The sequence below is a fragment of the Archocentrus centrarchus genome, chromosome 10 (assembly GCF_007364275.1).
Source record: "Archocentrus centrarchus isolate MPI-CPG fArcCen1 chromosome 10, fArcCen1, whole genome shotgun sequence".
NCBI classification, from domain to species: domain Eukaryota; kingdom Metazoa; phylum Chordata; class Actinopteri; order Cichliformes; family Cichlidae; genus Archocentrus; species Archocentrus centrarchus.
The window spans coordinates 666,218-687,855 of NC_044355.1; the positions used below are offsets into that span (position 1 = coordinate 666,218).

A 21,638-nucleotide genomic window follows, 5' to 3' on the forward strand; every position below is an offset into this window, starting at 1 on the left:
TCTTTAAAAATGTATTTCCTGTTTATCTTGACATACTTGTAGTTTGGTATATTCTGTGTGTGCAGCTGTAGATAATCAATTTTTTGTTGCCATTTCTGCTGCTGCTTGTATGAGTTTGTTCTTTATTTGGTAGTTTCTTGGGTTTAGCCTCTGTCTCTGTGCTGTGTGTAGGTTCGAATGCTGAGGAAGTCCAAGCAGAAGCAGAAGAAGTCATCAGCTAACATGAGGGACGGACACTTGGAGAGTCCTTCTTCCAGAGACGGGCACTGACCGGCTCACCTGATAACGGGCGTCCTGCCCGCCTCCCGCTGCACATGGGAAGCCATTTTGGTTGTGCCGGTTGTGAAGTCACTCATGTAGCGTTGCAGCGACGCTAACAGGCTGCTGATGGAGCACGGACTGCTGGAGGTTTAGCTGAGTGGGACTGTATTTAATGCCTGCTGTCCGGGCACCTACCGTACAGAAACCACAGTAACTGTGGTTAATAAGATTAACTTCTTTATGTAACAGTAAATAACTCACAGCAGGATGTCTGCAGAGACTGCAAAATTGATGAGTTGAATATTGACCATTTCTCAGTATGAATAAGCTCTGAGCTGGAACAAAAAAAAAAAACTAGAGAAGTATTTAAACTGTCTGGATGTGACTGTTTTTGTGCAGTAAGTAGCAGCAGACTCAGTGTCAGCTGATAAAATAACTTTAGTTGTGAAAAATGATGTGCAGCTATAGAATAATTATGACCTCAGTGTTGGTCTTTTTGTCATTAGAGAATATGAAGAACTGAAGAGGGTGACGGGCAGTTTTTTAAAAGGCTGTTACTGTTTAATGCTGATCTAAACCAATAATTTCCTGGGCCGACTATCTGTCGTCTTCTTCTGCTTCTCTTTGGTTTCCTGTGGGAGATTTTAGTTCACAGACATGATGAAGCACACGAGTGTGGAAATATCACACTATTGATTAGAATTAAAGTCAGATCAGGTTGCTGGAAATAGCAGTGAAGCCTGGAGCAGTTTGTGCTTTATTTCTGATGCTCACAGAGATTAATCTTGCAATAAAACCTGTCATAATGTATTTAATGCTAAATATGAGAAAATATAAAACCAGAAACTGTAGGATATTTTAGAATATTAAAAAAAAAAACAATAACCACCTAATAATTGTCTTTTTACTGAAAACTACATAAATATGTAAAATATATCAGTGTAGATTTCTCATAAGAACTGTAGTCGACTTATAATGCATCCTAACACCCAGTTAGGATGCATTATAAAGGTTATAATTTTTTATCTTGTTCACGGGTGGTGCTGTCCTGTTACTCGAGATACTCAGAAACAACCTAAATAATGTCATTATTGTAAATCCAGAATCAAACAGATAAAACCGGTAATATTAGAACACAGCTGAAAATTTAGATTCTTGGTTATATTACTTAAAATTAAATGGTGAGACTTGTAAACTGGGGATGAAAATAACACTGCTGTGGTAGTTTGTAACTTTGGGAGCTAGTTTTGAGCATTAACGCACAACAAAAGTTTTTTGTTTTTGTGGATGGTTTCTATTTCCAACCAAATCACGTCTTTAACACGTGACGTTACTGAACTTCTTTTTGAATATCACAAATTTTTACTTTTAGCAAATGTAAAAATGTGAATATTTTGTGAAATAAAATAATTTATTCATTTGAGTCAGAGGTTAAAATGGTTCATTAAAAACATGATTTTAACTTTAGTCATTAAAATATGGACTGCAATTTTAATTACATTAATAAAGCGTTTTGCTATGCTAGATTTTTACATTTAAACTTGTAAGATTATTAGCTTAGTTAGCTAGTTTAAAAAAAAGTAGACTATAAAAAAATTGAATTTGTTTATTGTCTGTATCAGGAACTAAAAAACTGAAACAAACTCAGTTTTTATTTCCTAAAAAGCAGAGTAAAATATGGCACTGTAGTGACAGCGATTAGCTACAGAACTAGCTCTCTTGCTAACTAAGCTATAGCAATATTACACTAACATAGCAAACCTGTTGATTTCTTGCCTAATTTATAAACCTAACCAAAACTAAATGAAATCAAAACAAAAAAGTGGAAACAGAATCAAAATTACAGTGAAATGTAATAGAATAGATATGCTCACATTAGATGGAAAACTAGTTAGATTATTAGCTTGGCAAGCTAAGTAGATAGCTTATTAGCAATCTACTTATATTCCCAAAATAATGCTAGTTTTGTAGATTAAATTGATTTTGAGCCACTAAAAAACTAAAACTGCTGAACTAAAGAGCACAGCAGGGCAGAGGTAAATGTAACCGCTGCTGTCGGGAATATAACGTGTTGGAATATTGTGTTTGTTTTTGAGATGTGAGAGGTCAATCTAATAAACAAATATAATTATTTCATTTTAAGTACTACTTTCTAGATTATGCCTTCATCCTATCTCAACTACATGGCTGAGTTCATCTAAAAATCCAAATCTTCTCTAAATTATTGAGTCAAACAGACGGAAACAGCACAGAACCAGGAGAGTCCAAACCATCCTGGTGAGTCCTGCTCTTCAGCCATAACGGACTCAAAGATGAGCTCCATTTTACATTTTAAAGACTGACAGGATTTTATGAAAGAGGCTCTTTGTTCACATTCCCAGAGTGTAAAGAAGCCCAAAGGTTCCAGCTCTTAATGTAGCCTCAAACATATTCAATAACTGTACTTTGACTGTAATATTTACACTTTTTAAAATCCTACATGTACTTAACAGATTTATTTTGGTGCTAGAAGATTAACTGTATGTTGTAGTTCTGTGCTTGGTTTGAGATTTGAGTATCATGTTTTATTATCACAGCCTTAAAATGAAGTTTAATGAAGGTGAAATAACTTGATGGCTTCATTGAACCCTTTTCTGCACTCGCTCTTCGGGTCGATTTCCGCCCTCTGCTGTTCTCCAGCTTTGTTTCTTTGCGTTTTTGTTTTTCTGTCCAATATTTAATGTTCCAGTGTTACATATTCATATTAATACTTCCAAAACTTTAAAAAAAAATTGTAGGTTTACCTGTGCATGCCCACAAAGTATAGCTCAAAACCTCTCCTGAAACTGGCCAGTCAGGAGCAGTGGACTTTTAGGGAGGGGTGGTCTTGTTTGAGACAGAGGATGAACTGTGGGGCTGTACAAAGGGCCAGTATGAGATAAATAAGGATTATTTGTTTTACTGTGAATCATGCAAAGCCCCTCTGGATTCATGGAATAAAAATAGAGTTTGGAAACGAGCACAGTAACATCACATGTAAGCATGACTTAACTGTGGTTGATGGCTTGAATTGGAAAAACACAATTGTACCATTGCATTTAAGCATTAATTACATATAAATGAGCTCCCTGATGGGTTCAAGCAAACCAACCGCATTATGATTTATAACATTTTAAATTTCACATTTGCTGGTTTTCAGGCTTCTCGTCCACCAGCAAAGCCGACTTCAACCTGAAATAACAATAAAGACACTTTGAGTAACATGAACATGTAATTTTGGATCATGAGCACCGTCTTTTACAGGAACTGGTGCGCACACCGGGAGGCGCTGCAGAAAGGGCTCAATGATGACTGTGTGTTTGTGGCTTTAAACTGGCGTGAACCTGAAGTGTGTTCAGGTCATTTGTTGTTTCTCTACACTTGATCCTGTGTGTACTGGCAGTAGGATGTAGCTGTGTAACTGTACACATATGTAGTACTGTCAGAGTGTGTATTACATGCATGAAGTACTGTAGTTCTCTTCCATGTAGAGCTGAATGTTGTGTTTTTACAGCTCGTAGAGCTGAAACTGCTGCAGTCACAGCTGCCGGTCTTACTGTGGGATCAGTCAGGCACTGGTTTCTGTTCGTCTTTGTGTTTAAGCAACTTTCACTTTTCTGCAAACACCAAAAATCATCCGTCAGACTCATTTCCAGGCGTAAGTTTGTAAAAGATCAAAACCAGCAGGCTTGTCCGATATCGATGTCGATACTGAACCAGCCGGGGCGGCACAGAACATCAGAATTCTCCCAGAACACGAACACCAACCAAAACCAGTTTAAACCAGTTTGATAAGCAAGTTCTAACTGTGGGCAGACCTACTGCCTCCGCTGGCATTAGGAGGTGTACCTGCACAGGTACAGCAAACAGCATGCAGTCTGATGAATATGTTTGATTGTGCTGATGGGTAGAAGAACAGAACGAGGTCTTGTGCTTTGTTTTGAGTTCATAAAGGAGTTCGGGAATAGCACTGGACCAAACCACTGTGAGGCCAATGGGGGGAGGGGGAGGGTCCATTTGTAATACATTGTTTTGCATCTACAGTTATCACCGGAGCTTTTTTATTATTTAACATTATGTAGTTATAGTCGCAGTGAGGCACTGACAAGAAAAATGGGGCCGGCTCTCTGGATGTAACAACCCACTTTGGGCAGAGTCGGATAAATGCCCCCCCCCCCCCCCCCCCCCCCCCCCCCCCCATGGCCACACCCCTGTGTCCTCTGAAATTAAAGTTCAGAAACTTTGTGTGACCTGTTGCAGGCTGAAAAGTGGGCGGGTTTTTGGGAAGGCTTCGTTTCTTTTTCCCACAGTGACTTCCTGCTTCTCTGCGTCCGTCGTGCCTCCGCTGTGGCGTCCATGCTGAGTGAGGGCGTCACGCCTCGATGTCCTCAACGCGCTGATGTTTAACGTGTGTGTTTCCTGCTGGTGCAGTGGTGTGTTCACTCAGCTGATGTGCCTCTGCTTTTCTTTTGCTGTAATTCTCTGAGTAGATGATTTGTCTATTTTTCTAGACTGGAGCTGTTTTTAGTTTGAACTGTAAACTATAAATTGCACTAATTGTTTTACAGATGCTCTTAGATGTGATGTTCAGGTTATTATGAATGTCGTCATAACTAAAGCTAAATATATAGCATATATCTAAATATATAGATATGTTTAAATTATGTGTTTAATTGTAATAAACTAAAGACCAACTAAGAACTAAAGCTTTGGTGGTTTGTCTGATATTTGAAGACACAAACTTTGAATAATATTAAAGTCGAGGAAACCAACACTGGAAACAGTCTCTCCAGTTCCTGTAAATCTGGATTTAAATGTTTAAATTTACAGGACATTCAATGGTTTTATGAACAGCTGCAGTTAAAAACAAATGGGACACTTTCTTCACAGTAAACAGAAAACATGTTTAAACTGAGAAAATGTTCCATTTTAAGAAAAACGAGCTGCCATGTGACCAACATGTCTCTAAAGCTGTCACAGGTCTGTGTTTCCAGCTGTGCAGCATCCTCTGCTTTAACATCAGTCCGTAAACATCTGGAACTGAGGAGCGCAGCTGCTGGAATTTGGGAATGTTGTCCCGTTCTGTCTGATAGAGGATTCCAGCTGCTCAGCAGTCCTGGGACTGCTTTGTCCTGTTTTTGGGTTCCTGATGCTCCAGATGTTCTCAGCTGGTCAAAGGTCAGGACTGCAGGCTGGTTCAGCACCCGGACTCTCCAACTATAAAGTCGTGCTGCTGGATTAGCTGCAGGATGCAGTTTAGCATCATTCTGCTGAAATATGAAGGCCTTCCCTCAAGGAGACGTCTCTGGATGGGAGCACATGCTGCTGTGAAACCTGGATACACCTTTCAGCACTGATGGAGCCTTTCCTGATGTGCCAGCTGCTGATGCACCCCCATACCATCAGAGATCCAGGCTTTGAACTGAGCTGAGAACAGCCGGATGCTGCCTCTGCTCTTTAGCCTGGAGGACGTGGCATCCATGTTTTCACTGTTGCCAACTCCTCAGTAAGGAAAGTAGCTATTGGCTGTCCTAAAAGTCGCCAGAAGTCACTATATGACGTCATCACCTAATTTGCATAATTGGTTATTTGCATGTAGTTGCAATCAAGGCTGTAGGAGAGAGGAAAAACATCTTTAGAGAGACAAAAAGTGAAGAAAAAACACCCTAAATATGTTTAGAACTACTAGGGCTGGGGAATATGGACAAAATAACCTCGATATTTTTTACCTGAATGGCGCCGGCTGCATCACGAGAACACAAACAGACCCACTTCAGCTATTAAAGTCACGTGACTCACGGTACATATCAACAGGTACTCTTCGGGGTGTGAGCGACGCCAAAGCGTCTGAACGGACACAGTACGAAGGCTGTATTTACACAAACACGGCGATAGCGGAGGATTTCAGGTTAACAAAAAACTCTCTAAAAGCCGCCGACGTCACCGCGAAAACTCGCTAAATTTGTCGCTAGTCGCTTTTTGGAAAAAAACTCACTAGGGGGGTCTGAAAATCTGCTAAATCTAGCGACAAAGTCGCCAAGTTGGCATCACTGCATGTTTTCCAAAAAGAACGTCAAACTTGGATTCGTCTGACCTCAGAACAGTCTTCCACTTTGTCTCCGTTCATTTTAAATGAGCTTTGGTTCCCTCTGTTCTGTCGAGTCGCGTTTCCCCATCAGATACCGTTTCCCCACCGTCTCCTCGCTGCTCCACGCCGCCCACGCGGCAAAAAGCGGTATCTGATGGCGGTCATTGGGTCATCAGATACAGTTCCCCCAGTTTATTACAGGGGGAACGGTATCTGATGGCTTTATGTCACCCATCACATACTGTTCCCCCTATAATAACGTGGGGGAACAGTAACTGATGACCCAATGACCACCATCAGATACCGCTTTTTGCCGCGTGGGCGGCGTGGAGCAGCGAGGAGACGGTGGGGAAACGGTATCTGATGGGGAAACGCGACTCGACGGAACACCCCATCCCAGCTTTTTTGATGTGTTGCTGCCATAACATTCAAAATGAGCTCATATTTTTCAATAAATATTAAAACACTTCAGCTTAAACATTTGATATGTTTTCTGTGTTCCATTGGGAATAAAATATGGAACTGGGTTTGTAGAAAGAGCTCTGGGTGTTCCACAGGGATCTATTCCTGGCCCTCTCTTGTTCCCACTGTACATAGAAAATATTATCTCTGTTCCCCAAAACTGTGATGTACATTTTTACACAGATGACACTGTTTTAAATGCCACAGTCTCGCCTTCCTCTGGACTCAGCAACTCTCCTTTTTACTTTTGATAAGGTCAGAAATCTCCCATCAAACATCAACTTGTTCTCACTGACAAAACAAAGTCCAAGTTATTCATCAGATTACTGAAACATATGCAGCCTGCAGCCAATATTCTAAACACCCACGGTCATCAGGTCAAACCTGTTGGTTGTTATAAGTACTCTGGACTCTGGCTGGATGCCAGACGCACTTACAGAAGTAAAAATTAGATTTTGGAGCAGAAACAAATCATGTTTCTGTGTTACTGGTGAAAAAGGTCCTTGTACTTGATTCTGGTGTTATTTCTTTTTATGCTTCTTTATCACAGGTGAGTCTCATCTCACTGCCTGCTGTAGGAAACGCTGGAACTCAGTTAGCAGAGCAACACTGTCAGATGTTTGTTTAAAAGGCTTTGCTGCAAAGACTGCGGCTTACCGTAAATTTAAATATCATCCTTAAAATGTCAGATCTCAGGACTTTCTGACAACAGCTCTTCTTCACACTGAAACGCTGGGTTCATATACTAAAAAAAAAAATAGCCACTTTCTCTCATTTCACTAAAAGTTTTAAAAGGTTATATTTCTGCATCAGCAATCATGCTTTTCTTCATTTCCACACATGCATAATGTAAATGTATATGTATCTGTCTGCCTCTGTCAGCTGGCAAACTGTTTCTGCACAGTCGCTCCTGAAAAACAGCAACAGCTTATCAAACAGATCATTTAGTTTTAAAGGCTCAGTGCGGAGATGGTGTGCTGACGAGTTAACGTTGTCCTCCATTATTAAAATTGCTACGGCTCCGTGCCCACCTGTCAATCAAGAGGCCACGCCCATAATAATGCTAACTTTAAGCCTAAATACAATTTAAACAGGTGAGTTATTACCCCCCCCCCCCCCCCCCCCCCCCCCACACACACACACACACATACACAGCTGTTATGAATCAGGATGTAAACATGTTTATTTCTGCTGCAGTTTCATCCCTGCTGGTGTCAAACTGGCAGCTGTGGTGTTGCTTTGCCTGACCAGCAGGGGCAGGAGGTGAGCAACTGATCAACAACTTATCAAAGATGGTCTGTGAGGGAGAAGATTGCTCACTCTGCACTTTGACCTGTTACTGTACATTATGAATCAACCATGAAAATCAGCTCCATACTTTCTGCAGAAGTATATTAACATGAGTAATCTGCAGTATTTTTACTTGTGTACTTTTACATGGTGTGTAAAAGTTCTAAGAGTTTTTGTTTGGAAAAGATCTACTGTAAGAATATAAATACTAATATACACCGATCAGGCATAACATTATGACCACTGACAGGTGAAGTGATTAACACTGATTATCTCTTCATCATGCACCCGTCAGTGGGTGGGATATATCAGGGAGCAGGTGAACATTTGGTGAGAATGAGCTTAGCATTAGAATGAGCTTCCTCCAAAGGGTGGGAGCCCACTCCCTTAAAGACAGGGTGAGGAGTGCAGCCATTTGGGAGGGGCTCAAAGTAGAGCTGCTGCTCCTCCACATCAAAAGGAGCCAGGTGAGGTGGTTCAGGCATCTGATTAGAATGCCTCCTGGGTGAGGTGCTAACAGGAGGAGGCCCAGGGCAGACCCAGGACACATTGGAGAGATTATATCTCTCAGCTGGCCTGGGAACACCTTGGTGTCCTCCCCGGATGAGCTGGAGGAGGTGGTGGGGGAGAGCGAGGTCTGGGCTTCTCTGGGATTAAGGAGATTCCTTCTACTGCCTGACTGTAGCCTCAGTTGAAGTCAGCAGCGCCCCACCTGCACTATAAAATGTGTGGGTAGAGCAACACTTTCCCCTCCTGAGTTGGCTGATGGTTTGCCAGAATCGCATTGAGGCCATCCAAAAGTCTTTTTTCCATGGCCTCACTGAACTCTCACACCTGAGGTTTTGCTTCAGCCACCGCACAGCTCAGTTCCTCTCTTCACCCGAGCGTCCAGAACATAAGGCCGCAGACTTGATGATACGATTACAAAACCAGCCCACGACCTAGGGTGTCCTGGTGCCACGTGCACCTACGGACATCCTTATGTTCGAACATGGTGTTCATTATGGACAAACTGTGGTTTGCACAAAAGTCCAATAACAAAACACCATTCGGGTTCAGGTCAGACAGGCCGTTCCTCCCAATCACACCCCTCCAATTCTCACTGTCATTGCCCAGGCGAGCACTGAAGTCTCCCAGTAGGACGATGGAGTCCCCGGATGGAGCACCCTCAAGCACCCTACCCAGTGACTCCAAGAAGGGTGGGTTCTCTGAGCTGTCATTTGGCAGATAAGTGCAAACAACAGTAAGGACCCATTCCCCGGCCCGAAGGCGCAGGGAAGCAACCCTCTCATCTACCAGTGAAAACTCCAATGTACAGTTAGCAAACCAGGGGGATAAAAGAATATCCACCCCAGCTTGCCACCTCTCACCGAGGGCAACTCCAGACTGGAACAGAGTCCAGCCCCTCTCCAGGAGACTGGTTGCAGAGCCCAGGCCATGTGTTGAGGTGAGCCTGACTACATCTAGCCAGCGTCTCTCAGCCTCACAAACTAGCTCAGGCTCCTTCCCCACCAGAGAGGTGACATTCTATGTCTCAATAGCCGGGGATCGGTCTGCCAGGGCCTCTGCCCTTGGCCACCGCCCAGCATACATTGCACCTCTACGATGCCTCCTGCAGGTGGTGGGCCTACAGGAGAGTGGGCCCATGTTTCTTCTTCAGGCTGCGCTCAGCTGGGCACCACAGGCTAATGCCTGTCCCCAAAACAGGCTCCAGGGTGGGGCCCCGGTAACCCTATCCCAGGCAGGGTAAACAGTTCCCCTGGTGACACTTCCATGGGGGTAGTTGGAACTGCTCTTTGGCTGGTCCCTCACCCAGGACCAAGTTGCCATGGGAGACCCTACCAGGGGGACAAGCTCCCACACAATATAGCTCCTGAGACCCCTCCACCACAAGGAGTGTTTATCTTTGTGTTAGTTTGCCTCCTGCTGTAGAGGCTCCTGTGTATGTGTGTGTATTTGTGTTGGGGGGGGGGGGCGGGGGGGGGGGGGTAATCTGCTCATTGATCTGATCTGTGTTTCATTTTATTTGTTTTTATTTGCACAGGGACTGCAGGCAGAAATGAGCTGATCACTAAATCTGGTACAAAACATCTTTTCCTTTTTATGTAAGTGATGTTTTATTGTCATTTTACAGGATGTACAGTGAGATAGGAGGGCCACTCCTGTTCAGTGCCATGCAATAGAAAATCAAATTCTCTAAAATAAAAAATAAAAATATTATAGTCTAGTATAATCAAGAAATATACAGAAAATAAACAATGTATAAAATATACAAAAAATAGAATGTATAAAAATATATACATACATTGGTGCATCTGTACATTGTAAGAAAAGTAAATAAGTGCATACATATAAAAATGAAGATGATGAATATTGCACTAGTGAATGAATACTGGATATTACACAATATAGGAATGTTAGATATTGTTCAGTATGAATAATCTAATATTGCACAGAGATGTGGGTGTTGCACAGTTACAGTGGGTGAGTGTGTGAGTTCAGGGTGGTGATTGCTCTGGTGAAGAAACTGTTCTTGAGTCTGTTTGTTCTGGCTTTGATGCACCTGTAGCGCCTGCCAGAGGGCAGCAGGTCAAACAGGTCAAAGCCAGGGTGTGAGCTGTCCTTGATGATGTTCCTGCTCTGCTGATGCAGCGGGAGGTGTAGATGTCCATCAGGGAGGGGAGAGGGCAGCCAACGATTCTTTGTGCTGTCTTGACTACCCTCTGAAGCCTGACCCTCTCTGCCTCAGTGCAGCTGCCGTACCATACTGTGATACAGTACGTCAGCAGGCTCTCAATGGATGAGCGGTAGAAGGTCAGCAGCAGGTTTGAGTCCAAGTTGTTCTTCCTGAGGACCCTCAGGAAGTGAAGTCGCTGCTGAGCCTTCTTGATAACAGCTGTGATGTTATCTGACCAAGAGAGATCAGCAGAGATGAGGACACCAAGAAACCTGAAGGTGTGGACCCTCTCCACATGCTCGCCGTTGATGTAGAGGGGAGCTGGGTCAGTCCTGTGCTTCCTGAAGTCGATGATGATCTCTTTGGTTTTCATGGTGTTCAGTACCAGGTTGTTCTCTGAACACCAGGCTGTCAACTTCAGGACCTCCTCTCTGTAAGCTGCCTCATCTCCCTTTGAGATGAGTCCGACCACTGTGGTGTCGTCAGCAAATTTGACGATGAGGTTGTTATTGTGGGCCGGACTGCAGTCATGGGTGTAGAGGCAGTACAGGAGGGGGCTCAGCACACAGCCCTGTGGGGAGCCAGTGCTCAGTGTGCGGGTGGAGGAGAGATGGGGGCCAAGTCTCACAGTCTGGGGCCGGTTGGTTAAGAAGTCCTTGATCCAGGAACATGTGAGAGGGGGGAGGCCCAGGGTGTGCAGTTTGGTGGTGAGAATGTCCGGGATGATTGTGTTGAACGCTGAGCTGTAATCCACAAAGAGCATGCGAGTGTAGCTCTGCTGCTGCTCCAAGTGGCTCAACACAGAGTGGAGAGCTACAGCAATGGCGTCCTCTGTGGATCTGTTTGCACGATATGCAAACTGATGGGTGTCGAAAGTGGGGGGCAGATGGTCTTTGATGTGCTGGAGAACCAGCCTCTCAAAGCACTTCATGATTACCGGTGTGAGGGCCACAGGGCGGTAATCATTTAGGCTGGTGACAGATGACCTTTTGGGCACGGGGATGATTGTGGCTGTTTTTAGGCAGGGGGGGGATGACTGCTTGGGCCAGGGAGCGGTTGAAAATCCTGGTGAGAATCAGGGTGAGCTGGTGGGCACACGCTCTGATCACCTTGCCAGGTACTCCGTCTGGTCCGGCAGCCTTCCTGGGGTTCACTGCCAGGAGCACGCGCCGTACCTCATGCTCCTGGACAGTGAGTGGGGTGCAGCCTGGTGGGGGGGGCAGGACTGGAGCAGATGGGTGGTCCTGAGGCATCTCAAAGCAAGCAAAGAAACAGTTAAGTTCCTCTGCTAGTGACACACTCAGGTCTCCTGCAGTCACATCACAGCCTCTGAAGTTTGTGATGTTCTGAATGCCCTGCCACACCTCCCGTGTGTTATTGCTGGACAGATGGGACTCTATTCTCCTCCTGTAGTCCGTCTTGGCTTTTTTAATTCCTCTTTTCAGGTCAGCTCGAGCAGCACTGTACAGAGCTCTGTCGCCTGACCTGAAGGCAGCATCACGGGTTTTGAGGAGTGAACGGACCTGGCTGTTCATCCAGGGTTTCTGGTTAGGGAAAACCCGGATGTTTTTGCTAACAGTCACATTTCCGATACAGAACTTAATGTAGTCCAGTACCGTCCCTGTGAATGTTTCTAGGTCCTCGTGTTCGAATAAGTCCCAGTCTGTGTATGCAAAGCAGTCCTGTAGGTCGGAGAGTGCGTTTTCAGGCCAGGTTGTAATGGTTTTTACAGTAGGCCTGGCTCTCCGTCTGAGGGGGGTGTATGCTGGGGTGAGCAGCAGGGAAAGATGGTGGGACTGGCCGAGGTGGGGGAGGGGTTTGGCTCTGTAAGCGTGCTTAATGTTGGAGTAAACATGGTCAAGAGTGTTCTCCCCTCTTGTGGAACATTTGACATGTTGGTGGAATTTCGGGAGTACAGTCTTTAAGTTGGCCTTGTTAAAGTCTCCCGCGATAATAAGAACACCGTCGGGGTGGACCCGCTGCTGTTCGTTAATGGCGTTCAGCAGGAGAGCCAGCGCCATGCTAACGTTAGCATCGGGAGCTATATACACAGCTGTGATGATCACTACTGTTAGCTCTCTGGGTAGAAAAAAGGGCCGACATCTTACAGACATGTACTCGAGGTCTGGGGAACAATGTTTGTCTATGATTGTTCCGTTGTTACACCAGTCCTCATGCACGTAAATACAGAGACCCCCTCCCCTGCTCTTACCGGAGTCCTTGGTCCGATCTCCGCATAGCAGAGTGCGGCCCGCTAGCTGCACGCTAGCATCGGGAATCTGCGGGTTTAACCAGGTCTCGGTGATGATCATTACACAGCAGTCACGAACATAGTGATTTACAGCCAGCTCTAACTCTAGGTTGTCCGTTTTATTTACCATGGACCTGGCGTTGGAGAGATACAGGCTCGGCAGAGGAGGCCTGTGTGGTTGGCATTTCAGCTTCAGCATAAAGCCGGACCTGCAGCCCCGCTTCTGCTTCCTCTCCCTCCGCCGTCGGCGGCGCCTCCCAGACCCGATAACAATCCACGGAGCACCCGGCGGTCTCGCTATGTCGTCTGGGATGTTATGAGTGTAGTGAAAATCACTCGATACTGATATCTTGTGCCGGTAGCCAATGTCCACAAGATCCTGGCGTGTGTAGCAGTTGTTTGCAGAGACAAATGCACCAAAACTAACAAATATGAAATACAAAAAGTACAAAAAAGAGCACCGAAAGGAAGAGCCGTGAGCCGCTGCGTCTGTGCGCGCCGCCATCTTGATGTTTCTAACCTATATGATGTCATTACTAATACTTTGATAGTTTTTGTACTTTGAAAGCTGGGTTTTTACTTGTACCAGAGTACTTTTTGTATAACTTTAGACATGTGGCTTTTACCTTAGAGTACTTCTAGGATGAGATAAAACAGTAGCTGAGAATTTTTTAAATTTCTACTTATGAAAAATATTGAATGTATATGTGTGTATGTGTGTTTTTAAGAAATCAGCTGTGTTTAGTATTTCTGGTCAAAGTCCAGCCATGTTGGTATGCCTCTGGGCACTTATTTGGGCAGTTATTTCATCTAAGTATTATCTAAATTAAATATATTGTCACTGGGACATAAAAATTTAGAAAAATTAGCAGATTCTGTACTTTTACTCGTATTTTACACCAGGGTATTTCCAATGCCCTGGAAATGAGCTTTCTCCAAAGGGTGTCAGAACTCGCCTTCAGAGATAGGATGAGATGTTCAGTCAGAGTGGAGTCACTACTCCTCCACATCAAAAGGAGCCAGTTGAGGTGGTTTGTTCCTACATGGAAGACACCCTGGTGCAGACCCAGAACCTGCTGCAGAGATTACATCTCCCAGTTGGCCTGGGAACACCTCGGCGCCCTGGAGGAGGAGGTCAGGAGAGGGAGGCCTGGGTGTCTCTGCTTAGACTGCTGCCCCTACACCTTGAACCCAGATAAGCAGCAGATGGGATGGCTGGTATCTATAATGCAGGGTTTTTATGTCTCACAGCATTGAACAATATATTTACAGTACTTGAGTTTAACTGTAGCTGTATTTCTACACTGACCTTTGTGTAGGAGACACCTCCAGGGTGAGGACTTCTGGGCATGTCCTGCCGGCTACTGCGTATGTATGGGCTTTGTGTACTTTTTCACTGTACTCTTGCACTGTGGTATTTTTAGGATCCATCTGCTCAGAGGACCTCAGTTTTATATTCTTCACAGGAGTGAGACCTCTTAGTTTTTTCCCCTCTCTCCGCCTCATCTGGACGTCACAGGGAATTTCCAGTGGGGAAGGAAATCAAGTCAACTTTATTTCAACTGACAATCACTCGGTGTCACCTGTGAGACTGTTGTGGCTCCTTCTGGATTATAATCCCACTTCGTTCGCTCGGATTAAAGTTATTGTCAGTGTAATGACGCGTCCATATCGCGTCATGACGTACTCCGGGTAAAGTGGATGGCTCGGTGGTTCAGCATGGCGCAGTGATGTGCAGAAGTGAAGCGAACTGAGGAGGACTGTCACTCAAAGAGAACTCTTCACCTGACCGAGCTAAGCAGGTAACAGCCCGGTTAACTAACCAGCTGCCTAAACTAACCGGCCAGCTGCACATTTCCATTCAGTATCACAACTTCAGCGGGACCCGTTACAACTCTTTGGCAGCTGGCTTTGTTTTGCTACTCACTTCCTTATTGGCCAGGTAACTGTGAGCACCCCAGGCCAAACTCCATGTTAAAAACGGTAAGCTGTTACTTTCTTTACTGCCAGTAACCTCAGGAATATTCGACATCACCATTAAGCGTGAATTTAGTATTTATAACATCCAACAGTTAATTCGGCCTCGATTAATCAAACATCAAAAGCTTAGTTTAGTGAAAGTTGTAACTTTTAATCTAACTTTTAATCTCGTTTAAGTCGCTCGGGTCCTTGGTAGCCAAAGGGCAGCATGGTTAAATTGACAAAACAATTAAAAAAATAAAACTTTAATTTACTCTGAACTGCCGTGTGGATTTTGGAGTTGCAGATTACAGGCCTGGGGTCATCCGATTCTGATATTTATTCGTTCCGCTCACGTTGTTCGGTGTCCCGAAGTGAAGGGCGGTTTAACCGGCAGATTTTCATACCAACTACTGTGTTAGGCTCCCGCACACGGAACCTACGAGGCTAGCTCCCGGGCAGCCGAGCCAGGCAACGGGTGGCGAGGACGGCCGCGGTGTGACACGAAGCCGGCGGTCAGAGCGAAGCGGCACGGACGTCGGTGCTGAGGAAGCGCTGGCCTACAGGCTGTTTGTTTTTAACGGCCGCTTTAGCGACATAAACAACAACAACAACAGCAGCAGCAGTCCGGTGGCGCTAATTAGCTGTTAGCCGCAGAGCTAACGCAGTTCACACAGGCTCTGAGAGCGGGACGCCCGATGCTGCTGACAGGTAAGAAGTGTCAGCGATCAGTGATCAATACACCTGATCAGATCCCTGCCACTGCGTATTAGAGCCACTGAAGGGAGAAGAGAATTACATATATTTAAGAGGGCAAGGAGGGAGAAAACTCTGATTTTCGAGATTAAATTAATAAACTTACAAAAAAAAGACAAATTCATGGTTAAAAAAAAGCTGTCAAATTTATAAAAAGTGGCAAATTCACGAGAGAAAACCTTGAAAATTCACATAAAAATCTGGTAAATTTCTGAAAAAAAAAGCAAATTCATGAGAAAAGAGCCAAAAAATTCACAAAAAACTTTACAAGAAAGATTTTACAAGAAAAAGCGCGCAAATTCACGAGGGAAAGGGTCGATTTAAGGAGAAGACCCACACAAACTCAGAGGAAAATTCATAAATCCAAGAACACAAAAACAGGAAACTTTATGAGGGAAGCCTGCACATGTGCTCAAATCCTAATTATTGCTGAGGACCTTAGACCCACCTGACCTGCAGATTATTGAGGGGGCAGCAAGTTTATCAAAACCAGCATGTTGAAAATCATACCTTTAGGATTTCTAAAGACCCTGAAACACTCTAAAAGATACCACTCAGCATAAAATTAGTACAATAGTAGATCATTACTATAAAGGAGCTATAAAAGCCTTGTTCAGCATAACTGTGATTTACAAGTACCGGGCCATAAATACGCTCTGTTGGCACAAAAACACACAAAACATACAAGTGCTAATGGTGTGTGCGCTCACTGTGAAGTGGAGTCTATGACAGATTGGATGGTAGTTTGACACTCATTAACTCACACAGCTTCACTATGATAACCGACAAAAACTGCGCGCTCCTCTAAACTCACCAAAAATCTGTCAGCTGAAACCTGCGCAGCAGGTTTAGAGTCACCTCCCCAAAATACATCCTGTCCAACAGGATGCCGTCAAAGACCATTTACTGTGTGATCGGACAGTCGGGTGGTTTATGTGTTAAGAAGAGGAGGAGGGGACAGGAGGGAAATGGTCCAGTAAAGCTCACTTTAATATGGGGGACATCTGCTGTTTGAAAGACTCGATTCAGACACACAAAGAAGAAAACTGTAGTTTTATTTTTTACATGAGGAAAGGGCACTGTAGTACAACATGTTCACAGGTGCTTTATGATGACTAATTTAAAGGCCAGCATGCCAGTCATCATAAACAAACCGATCCAATTTTGTTCAGCTTCGTTGCCGGATATCACTGCGGGGTCCCAGAAAGGGAGACAACAGGATTTCTCCCGTATCGGCTTCTCTTCATTGGCTCCTGTTAAATCCCAAATGTCATTAAAAATTCTTCTTCTCACATACAAGCCTCTGAATAATCAGTCTCATCACAGTAGTTGAAGTGTGTTCCTCACTGTGACAACATCAGGCGCCACCTAAACATTACTTCTATATATATAAATGAATACATCCAAGGCCTAAATGAGTAAACTAAAGGAAAATTCATTTACTAATGTTTATTTCAGCTCAGTATGAGAGACTTCACTGCTGGAGCTCAGGGTCACGTTAGTTTCTCCTTTCCCTCCTCACACACGGAGAGGAGCAGCCGGAGAAACAGCACAATCATAATATCGCTGCCGTGCTGCTGCCCGGCCTCCAACGTGTAAAACCACACGGAACGAGCGGGAGAAGCCGGCGAGGAAAGCGCGATCGGGGCTTTTCAGGCATGTCGGCAGGTTGCAGTTAAGTAAAAACCTTCAGCAAACGTACAAAGAAAAGCGCGCCGACCCTCTGCTGTCGGCGTCCTGGTGCTGTTGGTCAGTAAACACAGAAGGTCGTAATGTAGAATCAGATCGAATAGATCGGCCTGTTTTTTCTGCAGTCACCATCAGAGTGTAGCAGCAAACTATAATAGATGACAGTGAATTTGCTCTTAATCAGTATGACTCGTATTAAAATGCCTTTAAAAGTTGTTCTAACTATAATAAAGTTTCTGCTGCTGAAATAAAAGCGTAACCGTGTAACAGTTTAGCGTTTTTTATTACACTTTTTAGGGCAGTATTTGTGTGTTTTTGTGTACTTTTCCTTGAGTTAAATTTTTACCAGTAACAGAATACTTCTTCTACACAGTGGTATTTCGATTACCTGTGTACTTTTTATTTGCAAGAGAATATCAATTCAGGGTAGAGACAGTTGTATATTAAAATACAAATAAAAAGCCTGAATTATTATAGGCGTGCTGTGAAAACATGGAGATGAGTATGTTTGTGTCTGTGGTCTCTTAATAATTACTGTCGCTGTTTCACTGACGTGCTCTTTGACCTTTGCAGACACCACCATGGCCGGAGACGACCACTACCTAAACCCTTCCAACCAGGTAAACTCACCTGCACTTCCTCACATATGAAGGGAACGAGGAGAAACAGCTGGGGCTCAAGTGCCCGAAACCTGCACTCTTTCTAATGTCCAGCAGGGGGCGACTCTTCTGGCTATAAAAAGAAGCCTGATTCTGTAGAGGTCTATGGGAAAATGATCCGACTTCTTCATCAGTTAGGAAGCAGTTTCTGATGAGTTTACTGTCTCAGCCACTAGACTCAAGTTATATTTGACACAATATGGTGTTTATTTAGCAAATTCTGGAGCTTGAATAGCCAGAACAGATGATTCAGGATTGACGAGCTCAGCTCATATGAGCGTGTCTCAGTCAGATCCACTCATCACATCCAAGACGGTGATGATGACAGAAGCTTCAGAAACGTGACTGTATTAACCGATGGGAGACGTCACGGTTGCTGTCCATCTTCTGTACTCAGGCTAAGGTGTAGCAGCTCCACCCACGCTGCAAGCCCCAAAATAAAAGCCCACATTTCTGCTCTGAAGCAGAAACTCTCCTCCTTTTTAACCTCCTTTAAAATATCAGTAAAATCTTTGGACCTACACCGATGTCACAGCCTTTTCTGAAATGCGGGTTAAGGAGTGGGAGGCTGTATTCACACATCTGCGTGCAGATAAGACATCGGTCCTCAAAATTAGGAAATCGTGCTGCTGTTTTTGTTCCATCGTCTGCATGAAGTGAGCCATAAAAAGGCACTTTGAGTCATTTCTGTCCGCCCATCATGCAGATTACTGACGAACACGTGACGGTGAGCAGCGTTATTTGATTAACTGTAGTATGATCACTAAATGTAGTACAGCAACACTTTCTATTACTTCAGCTTCATCTTTTGTTTCTTGGTCTTCTTTGTATTGATCATCTTCATCTGCCCGATCTTCATATTTTTCTTCATCTTCGTCTTCATCTTCATCCTGGTTGTCTCCTTGGGATTGTCTCGGTCTTCCTCTCGATCGTTTTCTTCTTCCCGATGTTCTTCTTGGTCCTCCTCGTGGTTTCGTACCTGTTTTTCCTGTTCTTGATCGTCTTCTTCTTTCCTTGGTGGTGGTTCCTGTGCAGCAGCGCAGATCGTGTCGTCTCTTCTGCTTGAGCCCTGATGTGAGCTGCTGTGATGATGGTCATCTTTCCCTGTCCTGTCCTCCTCAGAGCCACTTTGCTCACAGCGTTGATGCTGATGAAATTCACACAGGGTCACCTGTAAGGTGGAAACACCCTGAGAAATAAAACTGCACACATGTGAAGCATAAAAACAAAATAATGATGTTTCCCTACGTTTAGCTGGCCAAAGTCAAACTTCATATTTGTGTCATCTCCTGCAGGTTTTCGATAACTTCATAATGGACCCGACGTGGGAGTTTCCACATTTCTCTGCGATATCTCAGACGGCGTCTCTGCGGACAGGTGAGAGTCCTGCAGTCGTCTCACGCCTTCAGCTTCATCTTTACCAGTTACTGTTCTGTCTGTGGGTTTTAGACCACCGGGCCAACAATAAGAGGTCGTTTACTGCATTCCTGTTGGTTTGTGATTGGAGCGCTGTGCTTTCATCGGCCTGAATGTGCTGTGGTGGATTTCCCCTGTGTGTCTGAACAGAAGGATCCTTTCTGCAGAAAGGAGAGCAGCCACGGGCGGCATTAATCATTTCGAGATAACCGCTCAGTCTTCTTATCTAAAAATAGCACCGTGTCGTGCAGCCATCACACCTGTCCTGACCCAAAGGTGTTCCTCTTTTGTTTTCAGACACTTTGAGCATATTCGCTCCTCCTTCCTCAGGTATTAATCTCATGCAGTTAGCATTAAGAAAAGAAATGCGGGTGGAGTTAAAATGTGTGCAGCCCTGTGTGTGTTATTGTGTTGAGCTCATACTTTACGTACTGAGCCTTTCCTGCTGCAGTGACTCTGGTAGTTTGACTCTTATAGCCACGCAGTCCTCTTTGTTCAAATAATATTCAGTCTAAATTTAAAGGCACCCACGAGGACTATGGCATCGATTTTTCCTGAAAAAACTAGAATTAAAAACCAATTAATTACATAAATACCGGCTGAAAATACTGAAAAGTCAAACAAGTGGACTTTGACTTGGACTGTTATATCAGACAATGAAGGCTTTATTTGGACTGTTATGGCATGAATGAAGCCACTGTTCAGCTGAGGGCTCTGCAGATGCTGCTGGGGAGGAAAAACCTCCGAAACTCCACTTTCTTTTTGCAAAGTGAATTTCTGTCGGGGGCAAAAATGAGGGTAAAGTGAAAGAGGAGTTTCGTGACGTGTCGTCTGTGGTGGCTGTGGGGCGGCAGCTCTGCTCTCACTTCCCTTTAGTATCAGCACATGGTTGCTGCTCTTTACATGCTGGGCTGCAGCAGTACGTAAAGGCATCATCACTCATTTATATTTCTTTATGTACACAAAATACTGCCAGGCTCTCCTGCATATGGCTCATTTCTACGGTGGCCCCGAGGGGCCAATTCAGTTTCATTTATATAGCACCAAATCATAACAAACGGTCTCACAGGACGGCGCCGTTACATGAAAGAAGACGTTTCAGGAAAGACGCTTTACAAAGATTATCTTTCAGATTAAAAAAAAGGACAGCAGGTGATGACATCATAAATCAAATTTCAGAAGGTGCCATTAATTAAAAAAAAAAGAAGTTATTTGCTGGTTATTGAGGCATGTAAACCTCAAAGCTGCACGTGAGTAATACATATGAGCCCCTGCAGCCTCACTTCCTCCATCACAGAGCGCAGAGCAGGAAATACAGTCGCATGAAAATGCAAAAAAGATGGTCCAGTGTCTCGTTGTCCACATGATCTCAAGCTCTGATGCTTCTGTGGGACGTCGACTGTATAAACCAGGCTACACTGAGGTGTCAGTGTTTGAGCTCTGCTTCCGTGGCACTGATAAAGAGGAGCCTGACTGACTGTAGAGTTGGTGCGATGACGGTGATGATGAGGGTGGCTGCAGCCGGCGATCGCACCAACCAGCGGAGGCTGTTCTGCCCACCTGAGAGATGCGGTGACTGGTTCGTCAGGAGGAACGAGTGCCTCGTGATGATGCTGAGGAGATTTGAAGTTCCACGTCAGCTCTGATTCTTTAATGGTCCCAGTTTTCCCCACAGGATGCTCCTTTGGGATCATGGTGTAAAATCCAAGGATGAACAAACAAACCTCATGGAGTCAACAAGTCCAGCGTGTTGAATTTAAGAGCATGATACATGATGCATAGGAATGGTTGTTGGTGGGTATTCTCTAAAGTCACACAGTGGGCAAAGAACGTGATGTTACCCAGTCTGTATTTGTTTGGAAGTTATCTAAATACCTGCAGAGACACCTGAAGATGTCCTGGCTGTTTGAACCAGCAGTCTGAAACCCAGAGAAATGTATTTTGAAAGGACCTCACCTGTAAGAGGATGCATCTGAACACTGTTTCTGTATCTCTGTGCTTTCAGTGGACGGACCCTTCCTGCAGATCGTGGAGCAGCCTAAACAGGTAACGCTCACCTGTCCTGTTTTATGGTAGAGTGACTTCAGGCCTGGCTGAGTGCTGGGCTCAGTT

At 44.5% G+C, this 21,638-nt stretch overlaps 2 protein-coding genes across 5 annotated transcripts in view; both read left to right on the top strand.

The window, feature by feature from the left end:
- dgkq (diacylglycerol kinase theta) overlaps window positions 1-4,468 on the top strand; it is a 35,153-nt gene extending 30,685 nt beyond the window's left edge. The window contains exon 23 of the mRNA XM_030739542.1: window positions 172-4,468. Coding sequence (XP_030595402.1) covers window positions 172-270 — 99 coding nt within the window. The 3' untranslated portion in view covers window positions 271-4,468. The remainder of the gene's footprint in view (window positions 1-171) is intronic.
- A 10,103-nt stretch (window positions 4,469-14,571) lies between these two features.
- Window positions 14,572-21,638, top strand: part of nfkb1 (nuclear factor of kappa light polypeptide gene enhancer in B-cells 1) — a 33,365-nt gene continuing 26,298 nt past the window's right edge. The window contains exons 1-5 of one of the 4 annotated variants that reach the window (XM_030739117.1): window positions 14,572-14,849; window positions 14,990-15,030; window positions 18,025-18,071; window positions 19,406-19,487; window positions 21,532-21,572. In XM_030739117.1, the coding sequence (XP_030594977.1) occupies window positions 18,033-18,071; window positions 19,406-19,487; window positions 21,532-21,572 (162 nt within the window). In that variant the 5' untranslated portion in view covers window positions 14,572-14,849; window positions 14,990-15,030; window positions 18,025-18,032. Of the gene's footprint in view, window positions 14,850-14,989; window positions 15,031-15,118; window positions 15,718-18,024; window positions 18,072-19,405; window positions 19,488-21,531; window positions 21,573-21,638 lie in introns of those variants that run through there. The other 3 variants (XM_030739114.1, XM_030739116.1, XM_030739115.1) reach the window with 3 other exon arrangements.